The sequence below is a fragment of the Melanotaenia boesemani genome, chromosome 3 (genome assembly GCF_017639745.1).
Source record: "Melanotaenia boesemani isolate fMelBoe1 chromosome 3, fMelBoe1.pri, whole genome shotgun sequence".
In the NCBI taxonomy this organism is placed as follows: Eukaryota; Metazoa; Chordata; class Actinopteri; order Atheriniformes; family Melanotaeniidae; genus Melanotaenia; species Melanotaenia boesemani.
In genome coordinates this window covers 4,741,771-4,763,903 of record NC_055684.1, presented here as the reverse complement: position 1 = coordinate 4,763,903, position 22,133 = coordinate 4,741,771, and the positions used below count along the sequence as shown (strand labels likewise).

The 22,133-nt window shown below is 39.5% G+C and overlaps 1 protein-coding gene across 1 annotated transcript in view; it reads left to right on the top strand.

The window, feature by feature from the left end:
* LOC121637299 (carbohydrate sulfotransferase 11-like) overlaps window positions 1-22,133 on the top strand; it is a 35,582-nt gene that overhangs the window by 9,808 nt on the left and 3,641 nt on the right. The window contains exon 2 of the mRNA XM_041981354.1: window positions 11,485-11,564. Coding sequence (XP_041837288.1) covers window positions 11,485-11,564 — 80 coding nt within the window. The remainder of the gene's footprint in view (window positions 1-11,484; window positions 11,565-22,133) is intronic.

Below are 22,133 nucleotides of genomic sequence, written 5' to 3'. Positions count from 1 at the left end.
ACTAGCCCAAATGCACACTACTGCCTTTGCATGAACACCCTTTACACACACATCTGTGGCCTAAAATGATCCGACTTTTACTTTTACAGTGTACTTTTACTCTCAGTAAAGCGACTCTTTGGCAGAAGAAGTTGAGGAGAGGGGCCCCAGTTTTCCCAGTGGGACCTGAACACAGAGCTCCGTTTATGGCTTGGACAGGACAAACACACATGGGCCTTTTCTAAATTTTGCATTTCCTAAACCCCCCGGCTCTGTGAGAGCCACAAGGAATGCTGCAGGGCTTTCCATCCAGACAGGGTTAAACCAACGGGACGACTCCTTTGATAAGTCCTGATGTGGGATCATCGATGAATCTCATCGGTTTTGTTTCAGTGGGGAAGTTAACAGCAACTGGGACCACATTTGGTTTAAAATGCACTTGTTTGTTTCTTTGGAGAATATTCTTATTTATTGGCAAAATATAACCTGGTTTTCTTTTTGTTTCACAGTGACCCATTCTGTTCTATGATATGCATCAATGATTTAATCTCTTAATTTGATGATGTCATGGAAAAATGTGGATTTTACTGCTTGGTGAGCGATGCTGCACTAGCAGAAGCATGTCATCACACAATGTGCTCCTTCAGTGTGCCATCTCAGCTTGTTACTGAAACACTCTGCCCAGTATTTCTCAGGTCCTAAATGACTTCAGACGCTACTTCTGCTGGCTGGTGATTCAATTAAGATGGTGGGGAAAAGTTGGCTTTGGGAGTGGCCATGTTGGAAATGTGTTTTGAGTCAGTGGTAGTTTCCATAAGGAAGTGGTAGTGTGTTTAGAGAAGGGGTCAGATAAACTGTTGCAGAATGCTCCCCTCACATTAATAACTCATGGCAGGGGACAAAAGGCTCCCGTTCGCAGCAGAATCAGCTTTTTCTCTTCTTCATTTCAGTAATTTAACTTTATAGAAGCGTTGAATCCACCAAATGAGTGACCTCTAACTCTGAAGCTGACTCTTCTGATGCTCTCCACTTCACACAGTACTGCCTGGATGAAGGGTATTTACCGATACATCGGCAGTACCGTGAGGAAATAACAGCATTTGGGAATATAAGGGAGCCTGGTGATAAAAGAATACTGGTATGCAGCGAACAGACACCTCATCTTCTGGCAACATGGTGCGTTAGGACGGGAACAGGCGAGTGATTCCTGTTTTTGATTTGATTTTCACTTTGTAGTCGAAGCAGAACGGCAACTTTGTCCCCATCATCCCCCACAGGACATGGTATGACTGGTCCATGTAGTTCCTGGAAATAAACAGCTTCAGGGACTGATGCTTCTCTCCAGACACTGTTCCCCCTCCTCAGTAAGAACAGCAGCTATTGGCTGTCCTAGAAGTCGCTAGAAGTCACTAATTAGCATAATTAGCCTGGTACATATAGTTGCAATGGATGCTGCCATAGAGAGGGATGTGGTGAGAAAGGCAAAAATTTATAAAAGACAACCTAAAAATGTTTAGAACAGCTAAATAAATAAAATAATAATTCTGTCAATATTTTCTTTATTTTTTAGTTCAGTTTTTTTAAGTGTATTGTTTTTTAATTAGGAGTCTTTCATATTTCACAACACTTATAACTTTTTAAATATTTTTGTCCACACTCTCAATTAATAGACTTTACTGTGACGGTAAGTCAGCGCAGAATCCTCCAGCAGCAGCTTTGTACGTTTCGTCTGCTCTGAATGCTGCTGCTGCTGCGAGAAAACCAAGCCTCGTATGAGAGGGTCTGCACAGCACCCTCCTTCGTTGGAAAGAGTTAACTACCTTCATTCCCGTCAGTTTCCAAAAGTCTCCAATAATACCAGAAAAAGTCACTAGATTTGTTGTTGCTTTAAAAAAAAAACGCTATTATGGTCTGAAAAAACGCTAAATATAGCGACAAAGTTGATCATAAATTCCCCCAAGACCCGCCTCTTTCCACACATAAGCCAATCACAGTGCTCGTTCGTCCATGCTCACACGCACATTGGCTGTCATCTTCTTCGTTGGTGTTCGTCTTCTTTTCTCGTATTGAAGTTAGTTTGAGTCAGCAAACCAGCAGCTAGTTTGCACGTTGCTGTGTGAACTACGGGGCTGAAGAGGGAAGCAGACGTTCGTTAGCGACTAAATAAATTTAATTATAACTACTACAAGAAAAAGACCGGCAACTGTATCGGTCGCCATTGGGTGAGTAGATGAAAAATTCATTCACACTTTGTCGTAAAATTCAAGATCTTTATTGTCATTATGCAGCTTAACTTTGAGGAGTCTCTCGGCTTACGCATGCATAAATAAGTTAAAAGAAAGATATAATAGTAGTAATAAGGTAATAGACAGTAATATTTACAGAATGTGTGCGTGTGTGTGTGAGAGAGCGAGACAGGGTATGAATCTTCAGTGTGTGTGTGTTGTATGAGGGGGTGTAGGTGTTGAACTACAGGGGTTTATTGCTTCCACAGCTCTGGGGAAGAAGCTGTCTCTGGCTCTGTTTGTGGTGGTTTTAACGTTCCGGTATCGTTTTCCTGAAGTGCAGTGAGGAGAGAAGGTTGGTGGCCCTGCACTCATGAGGATACATGATACAGGATGATATGTCTGAGAGACACGTTTTTAATTCAGAATTAATTATTCAGAATGACATAATTCAGACGTTTTCTCCTTTGCATTTACCTGGAAATATTAATTCCAAATTGAGGTTTCCATGCAAAACATGTTAAATGGCCTTTATTCAATTCGGTTTTAGATCTGGGGGTTGGGAAGGGTTCTGATTGGACGGGGGCAGACGTAGGGCTGAGCGATACGAACCAAATTTTATATCTCGATATTTTTTTACCTGAATCACGATATACAGTGTATATCTCACTATATTTTTTTTATCCAGTAACCAAAGAGACCATTGTAATTTACAGCCTTCAGTGCTAAATGCACTTTAATTAAAGATCAGCAGCACGTGCATTAAAACAGTCGACTGACATTAAGGTAGCTTTATATTAAATTAAATGCTCCTAAAACAAAATTAATGAAAAATACTTTTCAATGACGATGCTGCTTTTAACTAAAAAAAAAAGCTATCTCGATATAAACGATATTCCCTCGTTCTATATCGCGTCTGATAAAGTCTCGATATATTTGAAAATCTCGATATATTGCCCCGCCCTCGGCGGACGTGGCGTGTTTACGTCTACTGAAGAAAACAAATTCCAGTTCCTGCTTCTTTTCTTTGCAGCTACAGCATGAAGGACCACATAACAAGAACCATTTCCGCTTTGATTTTGATTCTAGTTCTGAAGCAGCAGCTCGACACCAGCAGACTGCTTCACTTCAGCGGAGGAGGAGACGGGAGGTGGAGCACCGTGCCGTCATGGCGACAGGACAAGGGAACGAGCATGCTCAGAACGACCAGAATTTAATGAAAGCAGAATGAATGTTTAGATGATCGAGGAATTATTCAATTTGGATTTAAGAATCAGAATAAACCAGCCACTTTGGATTTAATTAGGAATAGCCATTTTCATTCAGAGTTACAAGGTCCTGTTAAAGAGGATTCAATTTTTATTCTGAATTAAAGGGGAATTAAAACGCTCATGTAAACATGGCCAGTTTGAGATTCTCATTGAATCTGTGGGGTCATCAACAAGGGGACAACAGATACATATTTAAATCTAAATAGTGGATTATGACTCCACTGGTCGGAGTTGTCCTTCCCGTCATCATCATGAACTGCAGTCCCCTCTTCAACACAATCAGTTCTGTAAGACATTTGCTCAGATAAAAGCAACGTCATGACTGATGTCTACACACAACAAAATGGTGAAAACATCCAATGATAAAAACAGAACTCAGCCCCACTGACGCTCCGTTCATGAGGACGCTGAAGACATTTTCATCCAGGGTTTTCAATTTAAGTGGCTTCTGCGAATCATCTCTGTAAATAATAATATGAACAGAGGTAGTGAAGTAGATCCAAATTTAATTTGAATGCTCACACAAACAATAAAATTGTTTCTCTGCAATGTCAGTCCTACTGGAAATATTTGATAAAGGAGCAGCAGGAACTTGAGCAGGTTTTCCCTCGATAGGGGTGGATGTTTCCCCCTCCACAGACCTGCCTCGTAGCTGGCCAGGCATGTTAAAACCAAAAACATGCAATTTCACGATGGAGTTGTTAACTCTGTCCAGCAGAGATGGTAAGTGTGGCTTCAGGTCTGCTCCATGCTGTGTGTTTGTTCTGCTCAGCCACTGAAGCGAGTAATTCATGGTGCTGACTGGAATCACCTGGTTCAGTGCATGTTTCTGACTTTTGAGGACCAGGAAGTACAAAATTAGGGATTTTGCAAAATTCATTTGTTTTATAGTGAATTCAAAGCAAATGTTAAATCCAAGAACTTTCAGGGTGCATTCACGCCTACTAGTCTGCTAGACTCACTCAGCTGGTTCGAGTACCTGCGTGAAGCTGGCCCCCCACCCCACGCAAAACACAGTGGAAATGGTCTCAATTGTTTGTGCTGAAAAAATCTTCATTTGTGCTGCTTTTGTTTTTAAGATAAAGTTTATTATGAGGTGATGACGTCACCCAGCCCCCCACCTTGTCCAAATTGAACAAAAATGGTCTCAATCGTTTGTGCTGCGTTGGTGCTGAAATAAAATGTGAGTTTTTTTGTACGAGTCACTTTTGAAATTAGGACGTTTAATTTATAAAGTGGGAAGAATGGAAGATGAGATTAATTTTTGTTTTGGGTCACCACAAGTTAAAGTTGTTCGGGGAGCACGATGGGTCGGAGGTGAAGTTATATGGTTTAGACGAAGCATGTTCTTTTGTGTCTTTGTCTTAAAAACCAAAGCAGCACAAACGAAAATTTGTTCAGCACAAACAATTGAGACCATTTCCACTGTGTTTTGCGTGGGGGTGGGGGGCCAGCTTCACTCAGCTGGTTCGAGTGTGCTTTCACACTGCTTCTTCTAAAAGTAATTAGACCTTTTAAATAATACATTCTCATCAAAGCCAGAGGCCATGCTGCATCAAGAACTACTAAAGGACCAGAGAAACTACAAAGAAAAAACTGGCTCATCTATTGGTTGATGCAGGACATCTTTTCCCACCATATCAGAGTAAATAATTTAATCCTTCTCTTTGCCCGACTGCAACATCCTCCGTTAAGGTTTGAGTTCACACACGGTCCACGCTCCCATTGATGCCAAACTGAGCTGCGGTCATCTGACACAAGACTGAATACTGATTAAATACTTTCCCATTAGACTCAAAAGCCAGATATTAACAGGTGTTGGCAGGTTTCTTGACCAGTATTAAAAGGCTGAAAGACACAGAAACATGATGCTGTTTCATTCTGTTTACAAAAAATCCTCAGAACCTGCTACAGACATGCTGTTTATGCAGCTTCAGGGGTTAATAAAGTTAAATGGATCTGAGTGACGACGGCAGTATTTGTGCAGATTGTTTGCAGGTTTACCTCAGTGATGAGCTTTCTGTCTGAAAATACATTATTTTTATGCACCATGTAAATATGTCTGATGAACTGAAAGATTCCCTGAATTTATAATGAATGTAAACGTGAATGAAGAGGGTTTTTTATCAGCTTTGGTTTTGTTTTTGTTTCAGTAGCTACGTTTTGCTGCTGTTTAGCAGTTCACAGAGCAGAACAATGAAAAGCTCGGCTACCAGGAATAAGTGACAGAAGAACACACAGAGGCATTTCCTTCATAAACCTCTTGTTTTCGCTGGGTTATTGCTGATTATATCTTCATTTTGAACTGTTTTGTTTTGATGAACTGCAGGATGAACGCCCCAAAGGGAGAAAACTTGATTTTCTACTGACCCTAGTTTAATTATTTCCAGTTTGAATTTATAACGTTGATTTCTACTATTTTCATTTTATGCTAATGACAATAAAAACATAAAACTAGTTTCTGTCCTCATGATTAACTCGTATCTCATCCTTTATCAGTAGAAAGACAATTTATTTCTATAAAAAGGAAAAATAAAACAATTTTTTATAAGTCAGAGTAACAGCAACTTTAGTTTCTGAGCTACGTTTACACACATAAAATATAAATGTATTTTATTTTTTTAAGTTTTTCTTTCTTTTTGATGATGTTGATTTTTGAGGAATCACATAACAAACCAGAGAAACTTAAAGCCTGCACACAAATATACATAAAAGCTTAGCACATAAAAACAAAAAAATAATATAAATAATGCAACAGCAGCATTAGTTTCTTAATTGTTTTTTACATATTATACTTGTGAAAAATAATTTATTTATTTATTTCTCTTATAAATAAACAGGCTTTCTAATGATGCCAAATTTGTTACCAGGAATCAATATTACTTAAGAAATAATCAAACACTCATTATCTTACTTTTTGTGCTAAGTGTAGATAAAAGAAAAACTTAAGCAAACCAATCCAACGAAGATGTGTTTAAATTAAGAAGAACATCTGTACCCACAGGACGGCAGCATGTGGAGCAGATAAAACTCTGCTCTGTGTGTGCGCTCTGTGTGTGCGCGCTGTGTGTGCGCTACGGACATCTGCAGCTGGCGGGAACAGCATGTGATGAGTGCAAGGATGAGGAATCACTCTGAAAGTCTTACACACTGAGCTCTAGCTGGAGTTTTTTGCAAATTACTGGATAATTTGAGTCTCCTGCTGTTCCTAATAGTGAGTCAAAGACCAGTCAGCCGTCTGTTTGTCTGTCCATGTCTCATATAAGGATGGACCGAAAATTTAAGATTTTGGTTTGCATTTTGTCAAAATCAGAACTTCAGTCCACGGCAAATGCGTCACCTGTGTGCTATAAACTCAGGAGTTAAACGTCCAGCAGTGAGACAGCTGGGTTAAAGAGGTGCTACAGAACTTTTACCATTTTCTCCGTGACGTGCCCCCTAACGACGGCTAATCCAGCATCCAGCATCCATCTTGCATCTTGTTCTTTTTCTCGCTTTCTTTTTCTTTCTTCCACTGATAATGTCTTCTTGCATTTCTTTGCTGAATCAGCCACAGTATGCCTTCAAAACAGCTGGTCCATGCTAACATGTGATGCAGTGCAAAGAGCGAACGTCCCGTGGTGTCCCAGAAGAAAACGTTGTATAGTGCAGCTGGGCAGCGACGGCTCCAGAAAGCAGAGTTTTCAGGTCTGAAGGTTATGCAGTCCGTCTTTAACAGAAACAGGGACAGAAGACAGGAGCCTAATCTGTAAAGAGAAATACAGCAGTTTCATAAAAATACAGCTCCAGTGAGCTCTTAGCTGTCTTCTTATATAACGTGAGGGCTCATGCATTGTGCACAGCGGCAGTGTGCATGTAGTCGGGCTGCTGTTCCCATTACATGCATCAGGCACTGCACGTAATGCAACAAGTACGGGCACAAAAAACAGTCGGGCAAAAGCAAAATCACCATAATCACAACATATTTTGAGTTTTCCAAGAATATTTCTGCGCTCTCTTTCTCAAGGTATGGTGAAACTGCCGTGGGTCGCCATGGCAACATCAGTCCTGTATGACTCCGTCCTTACACACATGCAATGGAAAACAGTACCTACAATAGCAGAATATTTTTTCTTAGCTGAACTAATGAACAAAGTAACACGCTGAACATGACAGTTACATAAGCTAGCTGAGCCTGCCTTCTAAAATCAAAGAGCGGGCACCAGATCTTCTACCAGACAGGGTCGTGGACAGGCACCACTCATGAACATTGAAAGGTTCAGACACAGAAACAGTCGGTTCTCAGTAGAGCTCATTTGAGCCACATTTGCAGACACAAACAAACTGAACAAACTGATCTGCAATGTTACTGCAAGGCCAGTAACGTTGTGGGGATGGAGCTGGACCCTCGGACCGTGGTGTCGGACAAGAGAATGTTGTCCATAATAAAGACAACACTGAACAATACCTCCCACCCGCTACACGACCTGCTGATCAGTGTCAGGAGTAGTTCACTGATACCACCTCAATGCTCCGCTGAACCACACAGGAAATCATTCCTACCTGCGACCATCACACCGTACAGCTCCTCCATACAGCAACAACATCCACTGTTATACAATTACACTTTGCACTACATTTACATTTTACTGTCTATCATATTGATAATACTGTACATAGTACTTACTGCCAGGATTTATCCTGTATCTGATTATATAGATATTGTAACTAATTTGTAATTTTTTTTTGTGATTTTTATCTTTATCTTATCCTTTCTTTATTTGTCATGGAGCGACTGTGTGCACACAATTTCCTCCAGGATTAATAAAGTTTTCTGATTTTGATTCTGATTGGGAATGACTAAAATTAAGGACCAAGGCTGAATTTGGGGTAATACACTTTGAAAACAATGTTGTTGGACTTTTGACACCCATATGAAATTGTTGAAAAAATGTAGAAAACGGGACAATGGCGCAATATCTTGGCAGAATCTCTGAGCTGATATCTGACCTCTTCTTTGCTTAGGCAAGGCAAATTTATTTGTATAGCACATTTCATGTACAAGACATGTACATAAAACATAAAAACATTACAGCAAGGTGCAGGGAAAGAGAAAAAAAATATATATATATATAATAACAAATAAAGAAAAACAAAAATTAAAAAAGATAAAATTGATTACATAAAAACAACAGGAAAACGCTCAGATAACGAAATAAAGTTAAGATTTCAGCGTAAAAGAACCAAATGCAGATCTGGACTCTAAATAAAAACTATTGAAATGCAGCAGAGAACAGGTGGGTCTTTAACCTGGATTTAAATAAAGTGTTTCAGCTGATCTGAGGCTTTCTGGGAGTTTGTTCCAGACATGTGGAGCATAGAAGCTGAATGCAGCTTCTCCATGTCTGGTTCTGACTCTGGGAACTGATAAGAAACTGGATCCAGATGACCTGAGGGTTCTGGTAGGTTCATACTGGGTCAAGAGGTCACTGATGTATTTTGGTCCTAAACCATTCAGAGCTTTCTAGACCAGCAGCAGAACTTTAAAGTCTATTCTCTGACGGACCGGCAGCCAGTGTAAAGACCTCAGAGCTGGACTGATGTGGTCCACTTTCTTGGTTTTAGTGAGGACTGGAGCAGCAGAGTTCTGGATCAGCTGCAGGTGTCTAATTAATTTTATAGGTAGAACCTGTAAAGACACTGTTACAATAATCAAGCCGACTAAAGATGAAAGCTGGACTAGTTTTTCCAGGTCCTGCTGAGACATCAGATCTTTTACCCTTGATGTGCTTAGTCATGTCATGTTTAGTCATGTTTTAGATTGCATATCTGGATTACATATCTGGATCCAGCTGAAAATATTTTTCTAAAGCGCTCCTGAATTCACGTGACTGCATTGATCTTGGTTGCATCACACTTTCTCATAGATCTGCTGAGGTTCAAAGGTCACAGCCATCCAACGCTGGCCTCCAGCCCCCCAAACATGAATTTTTTAGAAGTATTTATTTTTTTGTCCCTGTTGATTTTGAACAGCCAATGTTCTTTGCAGTCTTGCATTGAGATTTTTTTTTTTTAAACTTTCATGCATGATTTTGGATTTTGAGTCATGAAACATCCTTGTTTGGAAAGGCTAAACTATCAAGGCATTCCCTGAAAGAGCACAGGGGATCCACGGGGCTTTGGAGAAATGTCTTGCTGTCTGATTTTTTTTTTTTTATAGAAATATGGTCGACCTAAAACCACTGGGACGCACCTCCGTGTTTTTCTCTAAGTTGTCCTGCTTTAGCCAATAAATGAGCCAGTTTTCTTCTTTATTGTTTGTCTTATTTTATTCTTTAGTATTTCTTGATCCAGCACCACCTCTGGCAAAGAGGGGAACACAGATTAATACATTATTTTAAAGGTCCAGTTTGAGAAAATGCAATGTGAAAGCAACCTCGGACCGGCTGTTGCGACCCTCGATCGTATCAAGTCTGTTGTACTATTGGGTGTGAATGCACCAAAAGCAGCATTACATAAGTGTCTACCTTAAAACTCTGTGGCTCTGACTTGTTTTATGGGACACTGACATTCATTTTGCACATTCCTTTAGCTGTCGATGCCCTGCAGCATCCTGAGACTGAGAAACCCCACTTCACAACTTTTCCTGGAGCATCACATTACACCTGCGTTTGGCTTGATGACACTGCGTCACATTCTAGCAACTGGATATCAACACTATCTATTGCAAACACGCACCATGCCTGATTCATCAAAGAAATGCAGGAAAACAGCATCAGAGGAAGAGAGGGAAAGAAAGAAAGGGACAGAGCAAGAGAAAAGACGAGTTGAGATCAGACTGACTTTTACTGGCTGAACAGAGCTCAGAGTACGAAAACAGACCAAAGGTCAGCAGTGCTGCTTTAAGTTGGCTTCTGAAAATCTTTTCTTCTGTGCTTATGTTTATGAAATTACGATTTACATTTAATTAAAGAGAGACAAATTAAAGTTTTGATGCGTTTTGGAAACATTCTTAAAATGAACCCTTTAATGGACAGGTATGTGAGAGGGGTTGGTGGAAATCAGTCATTTTGATAAAGTTTTCAACCATTGAGATTTTTACTCGGTTATAAGTTTATTCAAAAACTGTTTGCAGAAATCAGTTGTACAGAGATGTTTTGTATTGGAAACGAGAGCAGCGTCAGTCACATGTCTTGATTCTCTCACAAAGCTGCACTTGTACTCTGATTCAACATGTTTTATCTGAGTTAGATTCTGGTTTCAGGCAGTGAAACTTAAACTTTCCGCCCAGTCTGTATAACTGAAAGCTGAAAGCTCATACATACAAACAACAACTCAGTCTATTTAACATACTCTGACCTTATCGAGGTCACCCGGCTTGTGTTTCTTCTTCCTCTCAGGCCACAGAAAATGAAAAAAAAAACAAAAACAACGTTTTAAATGTAGAAAATGACGTTACGCTCTGCAACAATATGTTTTATCGAATACTACAAAAGCAGCTGAAGCAGATAAAACAACGAAGCATTAAAGTTAATTTATTTTGCTCCCACATGACATTTTTCTGCTGTTTGGCTTCATGTTTACTGCTTTCTGTTCTGACTGATTATACATTAGTTCAGCAGCTTTTTGACCTGCTACATGGGCCAAAATAAAACGTTCGGAAGCTGTGCTGTTTTTGTTCATGTGAATTACTTCTTTTGAAAATGCTTCCATTTTAAATCTATGAATTAAAGAGAATAAAAGCAAAAGTTTGAATTTCTTGAACGTTGAACACAGCACATTTTTTTACTTTTGCATTTTCTGTATTAATAATTTGATTGTAATGTCAATATAACATTTTTAATTATAGACTCATTTTCCCTGAATTCAAAGGGATTAAAAGGTGAAATCCATATATTCACCATGTTTCATATGATGGTTTTGTAGGTTTCTTTTCTGTAGACCGCTTTGAGAAGTTAAATAAATAGTAGGAAGCATTATTTCAGTGCTTTATTATTGAGTCTAATGGTTTTGGCGTTTTGTTTCCTCAGCCTCGGAGCCGTTGGGAGAAAGAAGCAGTCTGCAGAAGTCGAGGAGGAGTCCACTACAGACGCTGTACGATGGTGACCAGGTCAGTCCCGTCTAAACATGCACTCCTGTTTCTGTTGCTAAGTCAACACAGAAGTTCAGAGAAACCACATCCCTGTGCACTCCTACGATGACTAAACACTTCATATTTTGTCTGATCCAGCACCACCTCTGGCAAAGAGGGGAACACAGATGAATACGTTATTTTAAAGGTCCAGTTTGAGAAAATGTAATGTGAAAGCAACCTCGGACCGGCTGTTGCAACCCTCGATCGTATCAAGTCTATTGTACTATTGGGTGTGAATCCACCAAAAGCAGCATTACATAAGTGTCTACCTTAAAACTCTGTGGTTCTGACTTGTTTTATGGGACACTGACATTCACTTTCAATAGTGCAATAGACAGTGTGTAAGTGGTTTCTGACCAGGGCAAATAAAAATACCAAATAGAAAAATACTTGCAAAATGATAATTAATGTATAAAATTTTAGAAGAAATAGGATTTAAAGTAGAGAGTCAGCAGCAAGAAGGGGTGCAGCTTTCATGGCGCGCTACTATACACAGATCCTCATTACTGTGGTTGAAACAGAGTTTCTTCCAAAGGTTTTCCTTCCCGCCTGCGATGTCAAATATTTTAAATAAAAGAAAAAGTGCAATAAGTATACTGTAAACACCATCAGTAACAGCGTGCATCTAGCAGCACCCTTCAAACAGCAGGTTTGGCACTGAAGGCGAACTGACTAAGCTTAATTAAGGCGTGACATGGTGTTTAGCAAATCTTACTTTGCACACAGACAGCCACATGCACACAGTCACAGACCCACATAGACACACACAGACACACACACACAGACCTTCACAGACACACACAGACACGTGCACACACACACACACACAAACACGTGCACAGACACACACGCATATAGATTCTCTAGTTAAAACTGACTGCACCTAACCCTAACCCAAACCCTAACCCTAACCCTAACCCGCATGCGCGTTAGCGTGATGTATGCTACTCTAATGAGTATGCTAAACTGGCCCCGGCTCTTTTTCTCTTTCTCCCTGCTGGCTAAAAAGTCCTTGTGCTCTTTCAAGTAGTGCTTTTTTCTAAATGTTTGATTAAATTAGTGGCGTTGGACGTCGCGACGGAGGTTTTACCTCTCAGAACAACAGCTTTGCAAACATTGCATGTTGCTGTCTTGCTTTGGGGGTTTCGACTGAAAAATATTTCCACGCTGCGGACATGTTGAGTGGAAAAGTTCGCTAACCTGAGTGCTCTCAGTGCCAACCTGCTGCAAGCTGCAGAACGGATTTCCGGAATGGAGGCGTGTCTCATACACAACGCCTCGCCAATGTTGTAGACATAATGAATGGATCGGAAATTTCACCAGGTTGGATCGGAAATTTCCAAACCATGAATTAAGTTGGTATCGGAACCTGATACCTCCATCCTTAGAACAGACGCAAAATATAAAGAATTTTAATTCAGACAACAATGGACTACATGTGGTTCTGGGCTCAGCCATCTTTAAAACCTGGTATCTCTTGGGGTCTTCTGAAAAATGAGATCACGTCATTAACGCGAGCAGCCAATGAGCCAAATGAAGGCTCGGAGCGCGTGGTAGCCATGATACGTACACAGACACGTTGCTAACAGCAAGTATACCCCGGCCCTTACAATCATTTAAGTATACCTGCTTTGTAGAGTCTGATAAGTGTAATTTGCATCAAATAAAATTTTAATGTTTTGCCTCCAAGCTATAACGTGTGCTTCAGTGTTGTGTTTGGACCTTTGGAAGCAGGAGGTGAGTTCCAGAAAAAAAAGCATGGCTTATTTGATCACCATCGAGTGCAGATGGATTTCATCTAATAAACGTCTTAATCCCTCCTGACAGCTGTTATGTTTTTCATGTTGAAAACAACTCGGTGTGGTTTTATTACATCACATAAAAAGGTCTTTGTTGAATTAAACCAGATTTATGACTCCGTATATCTGCTGTCTGACTGCAGAGGATGAAAGGCCTCGAACATCAGTGCTGAGTCATGATTATGGAGGCATTTCCATGGTATGAAGCAACATTATTAAAATAGTCAAGATATGTAATAAATGAGTTGAAACAGCTTCCAGCAGTTTAAATGACACCGAACATCCAGTCATATAACTTATTTTTGTTTAGTTCCAGAGTCATGATCACAGTTATTATAAAAGAAGGAAATCCTTCATTCAGGTTTAAGGCAAGTTTATTTGTAGATCACGTTTATGTACGTGACATTAAAAGGCATTACAGCAGGGTGCAGAAGAATATTAAAAAGTACATAAAAACTTAATATGCAGAATAAATGAAAGTTATTATAAGCTAAAACAGTCTAGGCCAGGTAACAGATATGGTGCAGGTTTCATGCATATGTGTATGAGAAAATGATTGTTTTAAACCTGGTAAAAGTTTAATCTCCACTGGCAGCTTGTTCCGCTTGTTTGCCGCATAACAGCTAAGTGCTGCTTCTCCACATAAACATTTATGTATCCGGACATAATAATGGTTTAAAAAAGGAAAAGGGATCTGGACCATACCAGGTGGTTCTTAACATGACCTCAGATGAACAACTCTAAAATAAGACAGAAAAACATACTAGTTTGATTTTATTCACACTTTTTTCCAACAACTCAAGGTGTTGAAATGGGGAAATATCAAAAACCTGGAGGATAGTGGCCCTCAAGGTCCGGAGTTGCCCATCCCTATTGGAGAAGGTTCAGCATGTAAAGAGATGAACATTTATCCTGCAGTGTACCACTTTCCTCTTTAGCCATGACACCACCAGGATGTTGGTCCTGATGCGTTAATGGGACCAGACTGCAGGCTGCTGTCCAGCTTCAGGAGGAATTAATGACCCGTTCGCACATAAATAATAATAACGCTACAGAACATTCGGTGATATAGTTTGCCCAAGAACGTAATGACAGATTATGTGGGGGAGCGGGATTTAGACCTCTAACCTTCCTCCACTCATTAGACAACTCACTCTACCACACGAGCCACTGACTCCTCTAAAGCTGCTTCGATAAGATCTGAATCACTGTGGTTATTCATAAACAATTTTCACTTTAACAATGAGGACAAACAGGTTTACAGGATATCATCATCATCATTATTACTATTATTATTATTATTATTATTATTAATTTATTTATTATTTTTAGGTGTAAAGGCCTGTTGAAATGCAAGCGTTTATTATTTTTCTTCCGCTTCTTCTTATTCTTCTCATAAATGAATTGCCTTTTTGGGAGCCAGAACATGCTCGAAAACTCACCAAATTTTGCCTACCCCCACATTGGAATGTGAAAAATTTTAGATTTTGGGTGCTTGGGACTGTTCAGGCAAAATTGAATGAGAGCACCACCTATTTATGGTGCCCCGCCACCGCCCATCATCAATCTTTATGAAAATCGGCACACGTGTTCTACATGCTATACATAAAAGACAAAAATGGAACTTTTTGCCAAGGCACATCAGCTCTATGTTTACAGATGGAAAAATGAAGCATATGAAGAAAAGAACACCGTCCCTACTGTGGAACATGGAGGAAGCTCTGTTATGTTCTGGGCTGCTTTGCTGCATCTGGTACAGGGTGTCTTGAATCTGTGCAGGTACAATGAAATCTCAAGACTATCAAGGATTCTAGAGAGAAATGTGCTGTGTCCACAGCCACACAAGACACGGTTTTCTTAACAGGTAACATTGTGGAACAGGAGAGAATCACTAATGGACACGAAGACACCACAACAAGACATGTGGAAACTTCTGTCCAACAATTTCCAACCGGATACCTGAGTATTAGCCCAACCACACAAGGAAGCCTGTTGGGGAAGACTGATATAAGGGGTGCTATGATGGTAGAGAAGAAACATGTTAATGGACTTGGAGAAACCCCCTTATTAGCTGTGGTTTCTTCCCAGCCAAGGACTCCACCCAGACAGGATACATCTGGAAGAGATGTCCCAGATGATGACATGGATTACGTAGTAGAGTACGTAGAAGAAGGCTCCTTCATAGACCCTACCTTATACTTCTGCAAGTTTTCAAACACGTTTAACAATAGCTTTATGAATTCATTGCTGCAGTCTGTTATGCAGCTGTATGCCACAAAAATGAAAGTGCACAGCGAACTCAAGGAGTTATGGGCAGCTTCATCAGAAACACCCATATTTAGAAAATTCTTTGTATCAGCCTTACTCAAACCAGGAAGAGCTTTCCCTCCACATGAAATCTTCCTGGTTTTGAGAGAAATAAGTGCAAAGATACCAGCAAAATATCTGGCCAAGCAAAGCAGCTTGGCTTATTTATTACAATATGCTATGCTTTGGGTGAATACGTGTGGGATTCAATCAACTTTGCTGGTAAACAAAGTCACAAAATGTGACAACTGTCAATCCACAAAAAGCAACAAGGGAAACCTGGGTAGGTTCTGTCTCCTACCACCTCCTAGCAAGGGTGACACTACAGAAAGTCTTCTCACTAGATTAGTTCATGAAATCCACTGTGAAGAACAAATGCAAGACTCCAAATTAAGGAGAGGACTCTTTTGTAATAGTCCTCATGTCATAGTGCTCTGTTTGCCCAGGCCTGCCGATCCGACAGAGTTAAAACATCCAGTGCTTCCAACTAAAGAACTCCGCCTTCCTGGAGGAAAGGGACCACAGACCTATCGTCTCTCCTCAGTCGTCAGTCACAAAGTCTTGAACTCAAACCTTGATCACTTTTATACATATTCATATAATTCATATAATATAATATTATTCATCAAAGCGGATGATCTGACAGTATCTATGGCCTATAGAAATGCTATCGAAGACTTTGCTGTAAATGGGATAATTTACTTTTATGAAAAGTGCACACATATGCACTGTTAATAAAAGTGCATTGATTGTGTCCAACAGTGGGTCCTGTGCAAAACCGAAGTCGCCACCAATAATTATATGGTGGTTCTCCAGATCAGCAACTGATGTAAATAGTCTTGTCACAAAACGGTAATCCCAATTAGGCCCATAGACACAGACCAACAAAACAGGCGCATCTGCACTGCAGTAAGGTGGCAGCTTAGGGAGGAGATGTATTTAATATATTAAAAATATATTAAAATAAAAACTTTAAAGAAAGATTTTATATTTGTAAATATATTTTATTTTAAAACATGTATTGTTAATTTGTTTCAGCTCCCAAATACACACACACACACACACACACACACACACACATAAGGTGCATTGACCAGAATGGTTTTATTCACAGCTAAGAATTTTTTTTATATATATATATTTGACCCAAAGCAGTTCTATAAATTCCCAAGACAAGGTCAGAAAACCTTGTGTAATGACAGAAACACAACCACAAAGCATCATCCAGAAATAAAAAATTAGCACACACACAGACTAACCACAAAGCTGCCCCAGATGCTGAGAAAAGCTCATGCACTTTGCTTGTAATTATAGTCATCAGGGTCCATAGTGTCAAGATATTTCTCTGCCTCTGCAAAATAACTTGTTGTTTGACAACTATTAAATGGTATTAAATCAGCTTGAGAAGCTTATTAGTTTAACAACTTGGGCATAATTATTTAAATTTGAATATAAATAATACAAAAGGATAATTACGTAGGGAAGAAGAAACAAGCAGCAGAGTATTAAAAGTATCTGTACACACTGAGAGAAAAGAGGAAAATAGAAATTACGCACTAACAGGTTAAAGACAGCAAAGACTTAGGGCGTTTTTAGTGGTGTTTAGGTTTCTTTGAAAAAGAAAAAGTATTTGGGTTAAAGAGACACATTTCCAAGTTATTTCATGTATGAACTACTTGTGTTAAATCAAATTAGATGCGAGCATAATTTGTGGCTATAGAAAATTAAATTTACCCTACATTTCTTCTCCTTTGAAATAACTACACATTTCTTTCCAGTTCTGAGGTGGTTTTGAGCTTAACTATCATGACTCAAACTTACTTTCCACAACATCCCCTACAGCCCTGTTAAAAGACATAAACACTCCAGACTGATGATGAAATGTTTTCTGTTGGATTTTAATGTTGCTTTGACAATAAGGTTCATTCATTCACTTTTTCTTACGTCAAACAATACTTGTACTTTTACTAGCACACTCAAAGTCACTGAATCATCTTTCCATTTGTGTTTCCTCCTCTCTTCTTTAACTGGAATCTCAGTACAGCTCAAACACTTCCTGTTAAGATGCAAAAATGTGTGGTTGCATAAGTGTGTGGCTTGAGTTTGTGCATGTGTAACTGTAAGAGAATGAGAATGTGAGGATAATTTAATTATGGACCAGATTCTTCTTAAAAGTAAATCACATTTTTGGGGGCCTGAACATCCTTGAAAACTCACCAAATTTTGCTTAACCCCCCAAAGGAATGCGTAAATTTACGTATTTTGGGGTGCTCGGGACTGTTCGGGCAAAATTGAACGAGAGCGCCACCTATTTATGATGCCCCGCCACCGCACGTCATCAATCTTCACGAAATCCGGTACACATATTCTAAAGGCTCAGGCAAACAAAAAATCCTCTTGGAGGTATGTCCTAAAACCAACAGGAAGTCGGCCATTTTGGGTCAAAGTTGCCATTTTGGTGTTTTACTGACATCTTTTAAAATCTATCTCCTCATAGAGATTTGATTGCAAAGCTGCCAAAACGGCCTGGAACTGATTCAAATAGACATATTTGGTAATACGGCTCTATAGCTCCCCCTATAAATATTTAATCTATCAGCACCAACCACTGCTTTGACTGACATTTACGAAAAGTGGCATATTTATATAACATGCCAGGACAAGCAAAAAAGCCTCTTCATGTCCTGATGTTGTCAATGCCATAGCCCCGCCTCCTGGGAACAGGAAGTGCCCCCATTTTAACCCTTTAATTCCTGTAAAACCAATTCAAACTCATTAATATCCTCATGAACTCATGGTTGAAAATAAGACTGACTTCTTGCAGCATCATGATTAAAATGGCTTCTTGTGATGGTTATATCATTCGCCATTAAACAGGAAGTGGTTCTAACTCTGCCGTCAGTTGACCTATGGAGGTAATATTTTCCTGTTCTCATTAGAGTTCCAACCTGAACATGGTTCTACATGACAAACAAGTATAGCGCCACCCAGTGGCCACGTGGGATTTTCCTCTTGATAAAATCATGCTCCGGTTTCTGAGAATTCAGCACAGTTTGTAAGAAACAAGGTCATGAACGCTTCAGATGTCATCACTGTTCAGACTGAGGTGCAAGATGATCCTCTCATGAGGAAAATCACCCCTTAATGCAGACAACCTCTGGAAGAATGGGCATACGGCTGCAGGAGCGAGAGCGGCCGTGCTGTAGGAAGGAGGTTGCCGGCTGATGGGGCGGTGCAGTAGGCCGGGGCGGTGCAGTAGGCCGGAGCGGCGCCGTAGGTGCGAGGGCCTTCATTGCTGCTTGCAGCTTTAATTATTTTATTATTATTATTATTATTATTTGTTTTCACTCATTCATGCATGCATAACTTTCCCTCGTTTCAGGCATTTGAATGCAAAGTAGAACCATCTGGTCCGTCCTTTTAACTTACGGAGAATACTAATTTTGTGGTTTACGAACATGTTAATGAGTCTTGTAAAAAGATTACCATATGACCAAACTCCATAACTTCAGTAAAAACTGAATATTTAACCTCTTAAACGGCATTTATTTCACATTTATATTTACTTAACAGGCAGAGAAATGAAAGGTTGTGTGGTTTTCCCAGAAAACCCTCAGGTTTACTGTCTGAATGGGTTAACTGCAGGAACGACCGTACCTACTGTTTGTTACCCGACTTGCTTACTAAAAGCACCCAGATAACTCGGCCAGCTTTGAAACAGCTCGCCCAGTCTAAATGGATTTAGTTGTGCTGCTGGATGGATGGAGCTGTTCTGGTGATAGCTTCCTGCTGAGCCTCTTTGATTAGTGGCTCTTTATCTCCCTACACGTCAATACATGCCAACATTCATCCGAGACACGGTCCTGTCCAAGCACCTCTAACAGCTGCTTGTCATTAAGTCTGAGCAGAAGGAAGGTCGAGTTGCCATAAAAACCAGACATCAGTTACCTCCAGCTGCTTGTGCTTTTTGCTTTATTCTGCTGCACTTAAAGCTTCTCTGAGAGGAGTAAACCGGAAGGCTCTTAGGATGGAAACGGGGACCGTTTTTTGTTGTAGAAGATCAATAATCTTTTGATGAGTAGCTGCGGTGTATGTTGGACTGAGGAAGAGGAGATTCTAATGAAACTTGGAAAATGATGATGTTGATGAACTGATGCTAAATTTAAAGCTTCACTATTGAAATAAATCGGTTTTATTTATGTGTCTGATTGTTAAAATGACTCTTTTGGCTTTATTATGATAACTACTTCAGATCATATTTAGACAAAGATCTGGATTAAACAAATAGAAGTCGTCTATCTACAGCGGGTTTACATGAGGTGAGAAAAAAATAATATTGTTAGTTTAAACAAAATCACACACACCAGATATTACATGTTGAGGTTAAATCACTCCTGCAGCCAGACTCAAACAGGCCTCGTCATTCAGCACATGCTCTGATCTTCCATCTTTTTGCATCTTTTTCTTAAAACAGTCCATCAGACATGCTTTAGTCAGTGACGGTTTCCCCTCCATGCACACTGGGATGAGGCCTCAAAGGTTTCCTATCATTTGAGGTTTGAATATGTTGTAATGTTTCCTATTTCTTCTTCTAATTAGATGGATGAATGACACCTGGGCGGAGAATCAGTTCCAGCTGTTTGTCTTGAGCTGCTTTAATCTGAAAAACCTTTCAGACAGCATCCTACACGGTCTGCAGTCACAGCTGCTCGTTGGTCTTTAAGCTTTATTTTTTCCATCCTGTGTGGTTTGTAAACAGGACCGCGGCCAGCCATCTGGGTGCTCTAAACACACACCCTCTCCCATAAAAAAAGAAGATGATTTCCATGTTTACAGTTTATTTCCAAAGTAAATTCTCACCAGTAACACCAAGTCCTTAGTTTAATTTAATCTGAAGTCATTACAGACAAAAATGTCCACTTCCAAAGAACTGCTCTAAAACTTTACAATCCATGTTTGTTTTGTTTTTTTGCTGCTTTAATTCCTTTTTAATCTTCCCTGCTCAAAACTACCAAACATTCAGATCATTTTAACCCTGAAAATGGAAGTTTGATTGTTTAATGTCATTAGCTATTTTTACATGAACACAAGTATTCGGATGAAAAGCCAGATTGCAATAAAAAGGCTTCATGTCGACATGCCAGATCGGTAACAGTCAGATCACAATTTCTTTGTTGGGAAGTCGATTGTTGCGATCAGCATGCATGAAAACACTCCGATTGTCAGGTAGAAGTGATCCTTACTGCGCTTACATCACCCGTACGGCTTGCACTCTTTGCTTTACTTTTTTTTTTTATATATATATATAGCTGCGTGCATAGACATGTATACTTAGAGGCTGCTTCACCGGGTAGAGGCGTGCCTGCAGAGCGGCCATCTTGGGACAGTGCTAGTGATAGTCACAGTGAATACGTGCGAGTTCAGGAAAGTGATATTACATAACTTTTATTACTCTGAATTCATAGAATTTTCATTTGATTTCCAGGTAAAATGGTTGATTAAAAAGGTAGTGTCTATTTGATTTAAGTAAATGTGTAAATATGTACTTATTTAAGTTGGATTGAATTTCTGACCATTCTAAAAAATAGTCTTAATAAATCTAATCTAAATAAAGATCATTATACAATGTGATTAAAATGGGATTAAGAAAGATTAATTAATCACAAAGCCTCTAATATATATAAATAAATAAATATATATATATATATATATAATAACGTTATGTTTTATTTGTATTTTTTTCTTTGACTTGTCTGACATGATTAAAACTCAATCTGAATTGTTAATTTAGACTTGGTGGGATAATAGAAGTAAAATATATCATGTAGATTAGGGCTACTCAGTCCAGTCGTACCAGGAGCCGTCAATCCAGCAAGTTTTCAGTGTATTCCTGCTTCAACACACCTGCAGGATAATTTAATCCGTTTGGAGAGAATGATTCTTCCTCATCCTTACGTCATCACTGTAACACAGAATGAAAACAACACAAACAATAACTTAACCCTCCTGGTCTGCTGGTTCACACGTCATCCTTTAAGGAAAGTGACGATATTGAAGGATTCTTCTAATTAACAGTAAAATAATCAGCACTGCACATTAGATCAGGGGTGTCAAAGTTTGGTCCTCGACGGCCGCTGTCCTGCAGGTTTTAGTTGTTTAATTACTCAAACACACCTGACTGTAACAAACTGTTGGAGCCATTTGATTTCCAACTGTGTTGGAGCAGCAAAACAACTAAAACCAGCGGGATAGCAGCCTTTGAGGACTAAGGTTTGACATCCCTGTATTAAATCAACAGCTGTATTTGGAAGAAGTATTTTCTGGCTTTCTACAGTTTTCGGTTTCTTTTTATCAGACACGTCATCTGTCGGTACCGTCAAAAGATGTCACATGCAGGTGGTGTGTTTGATAAATTAAAAAAAAAAAGAAAAATATCTAA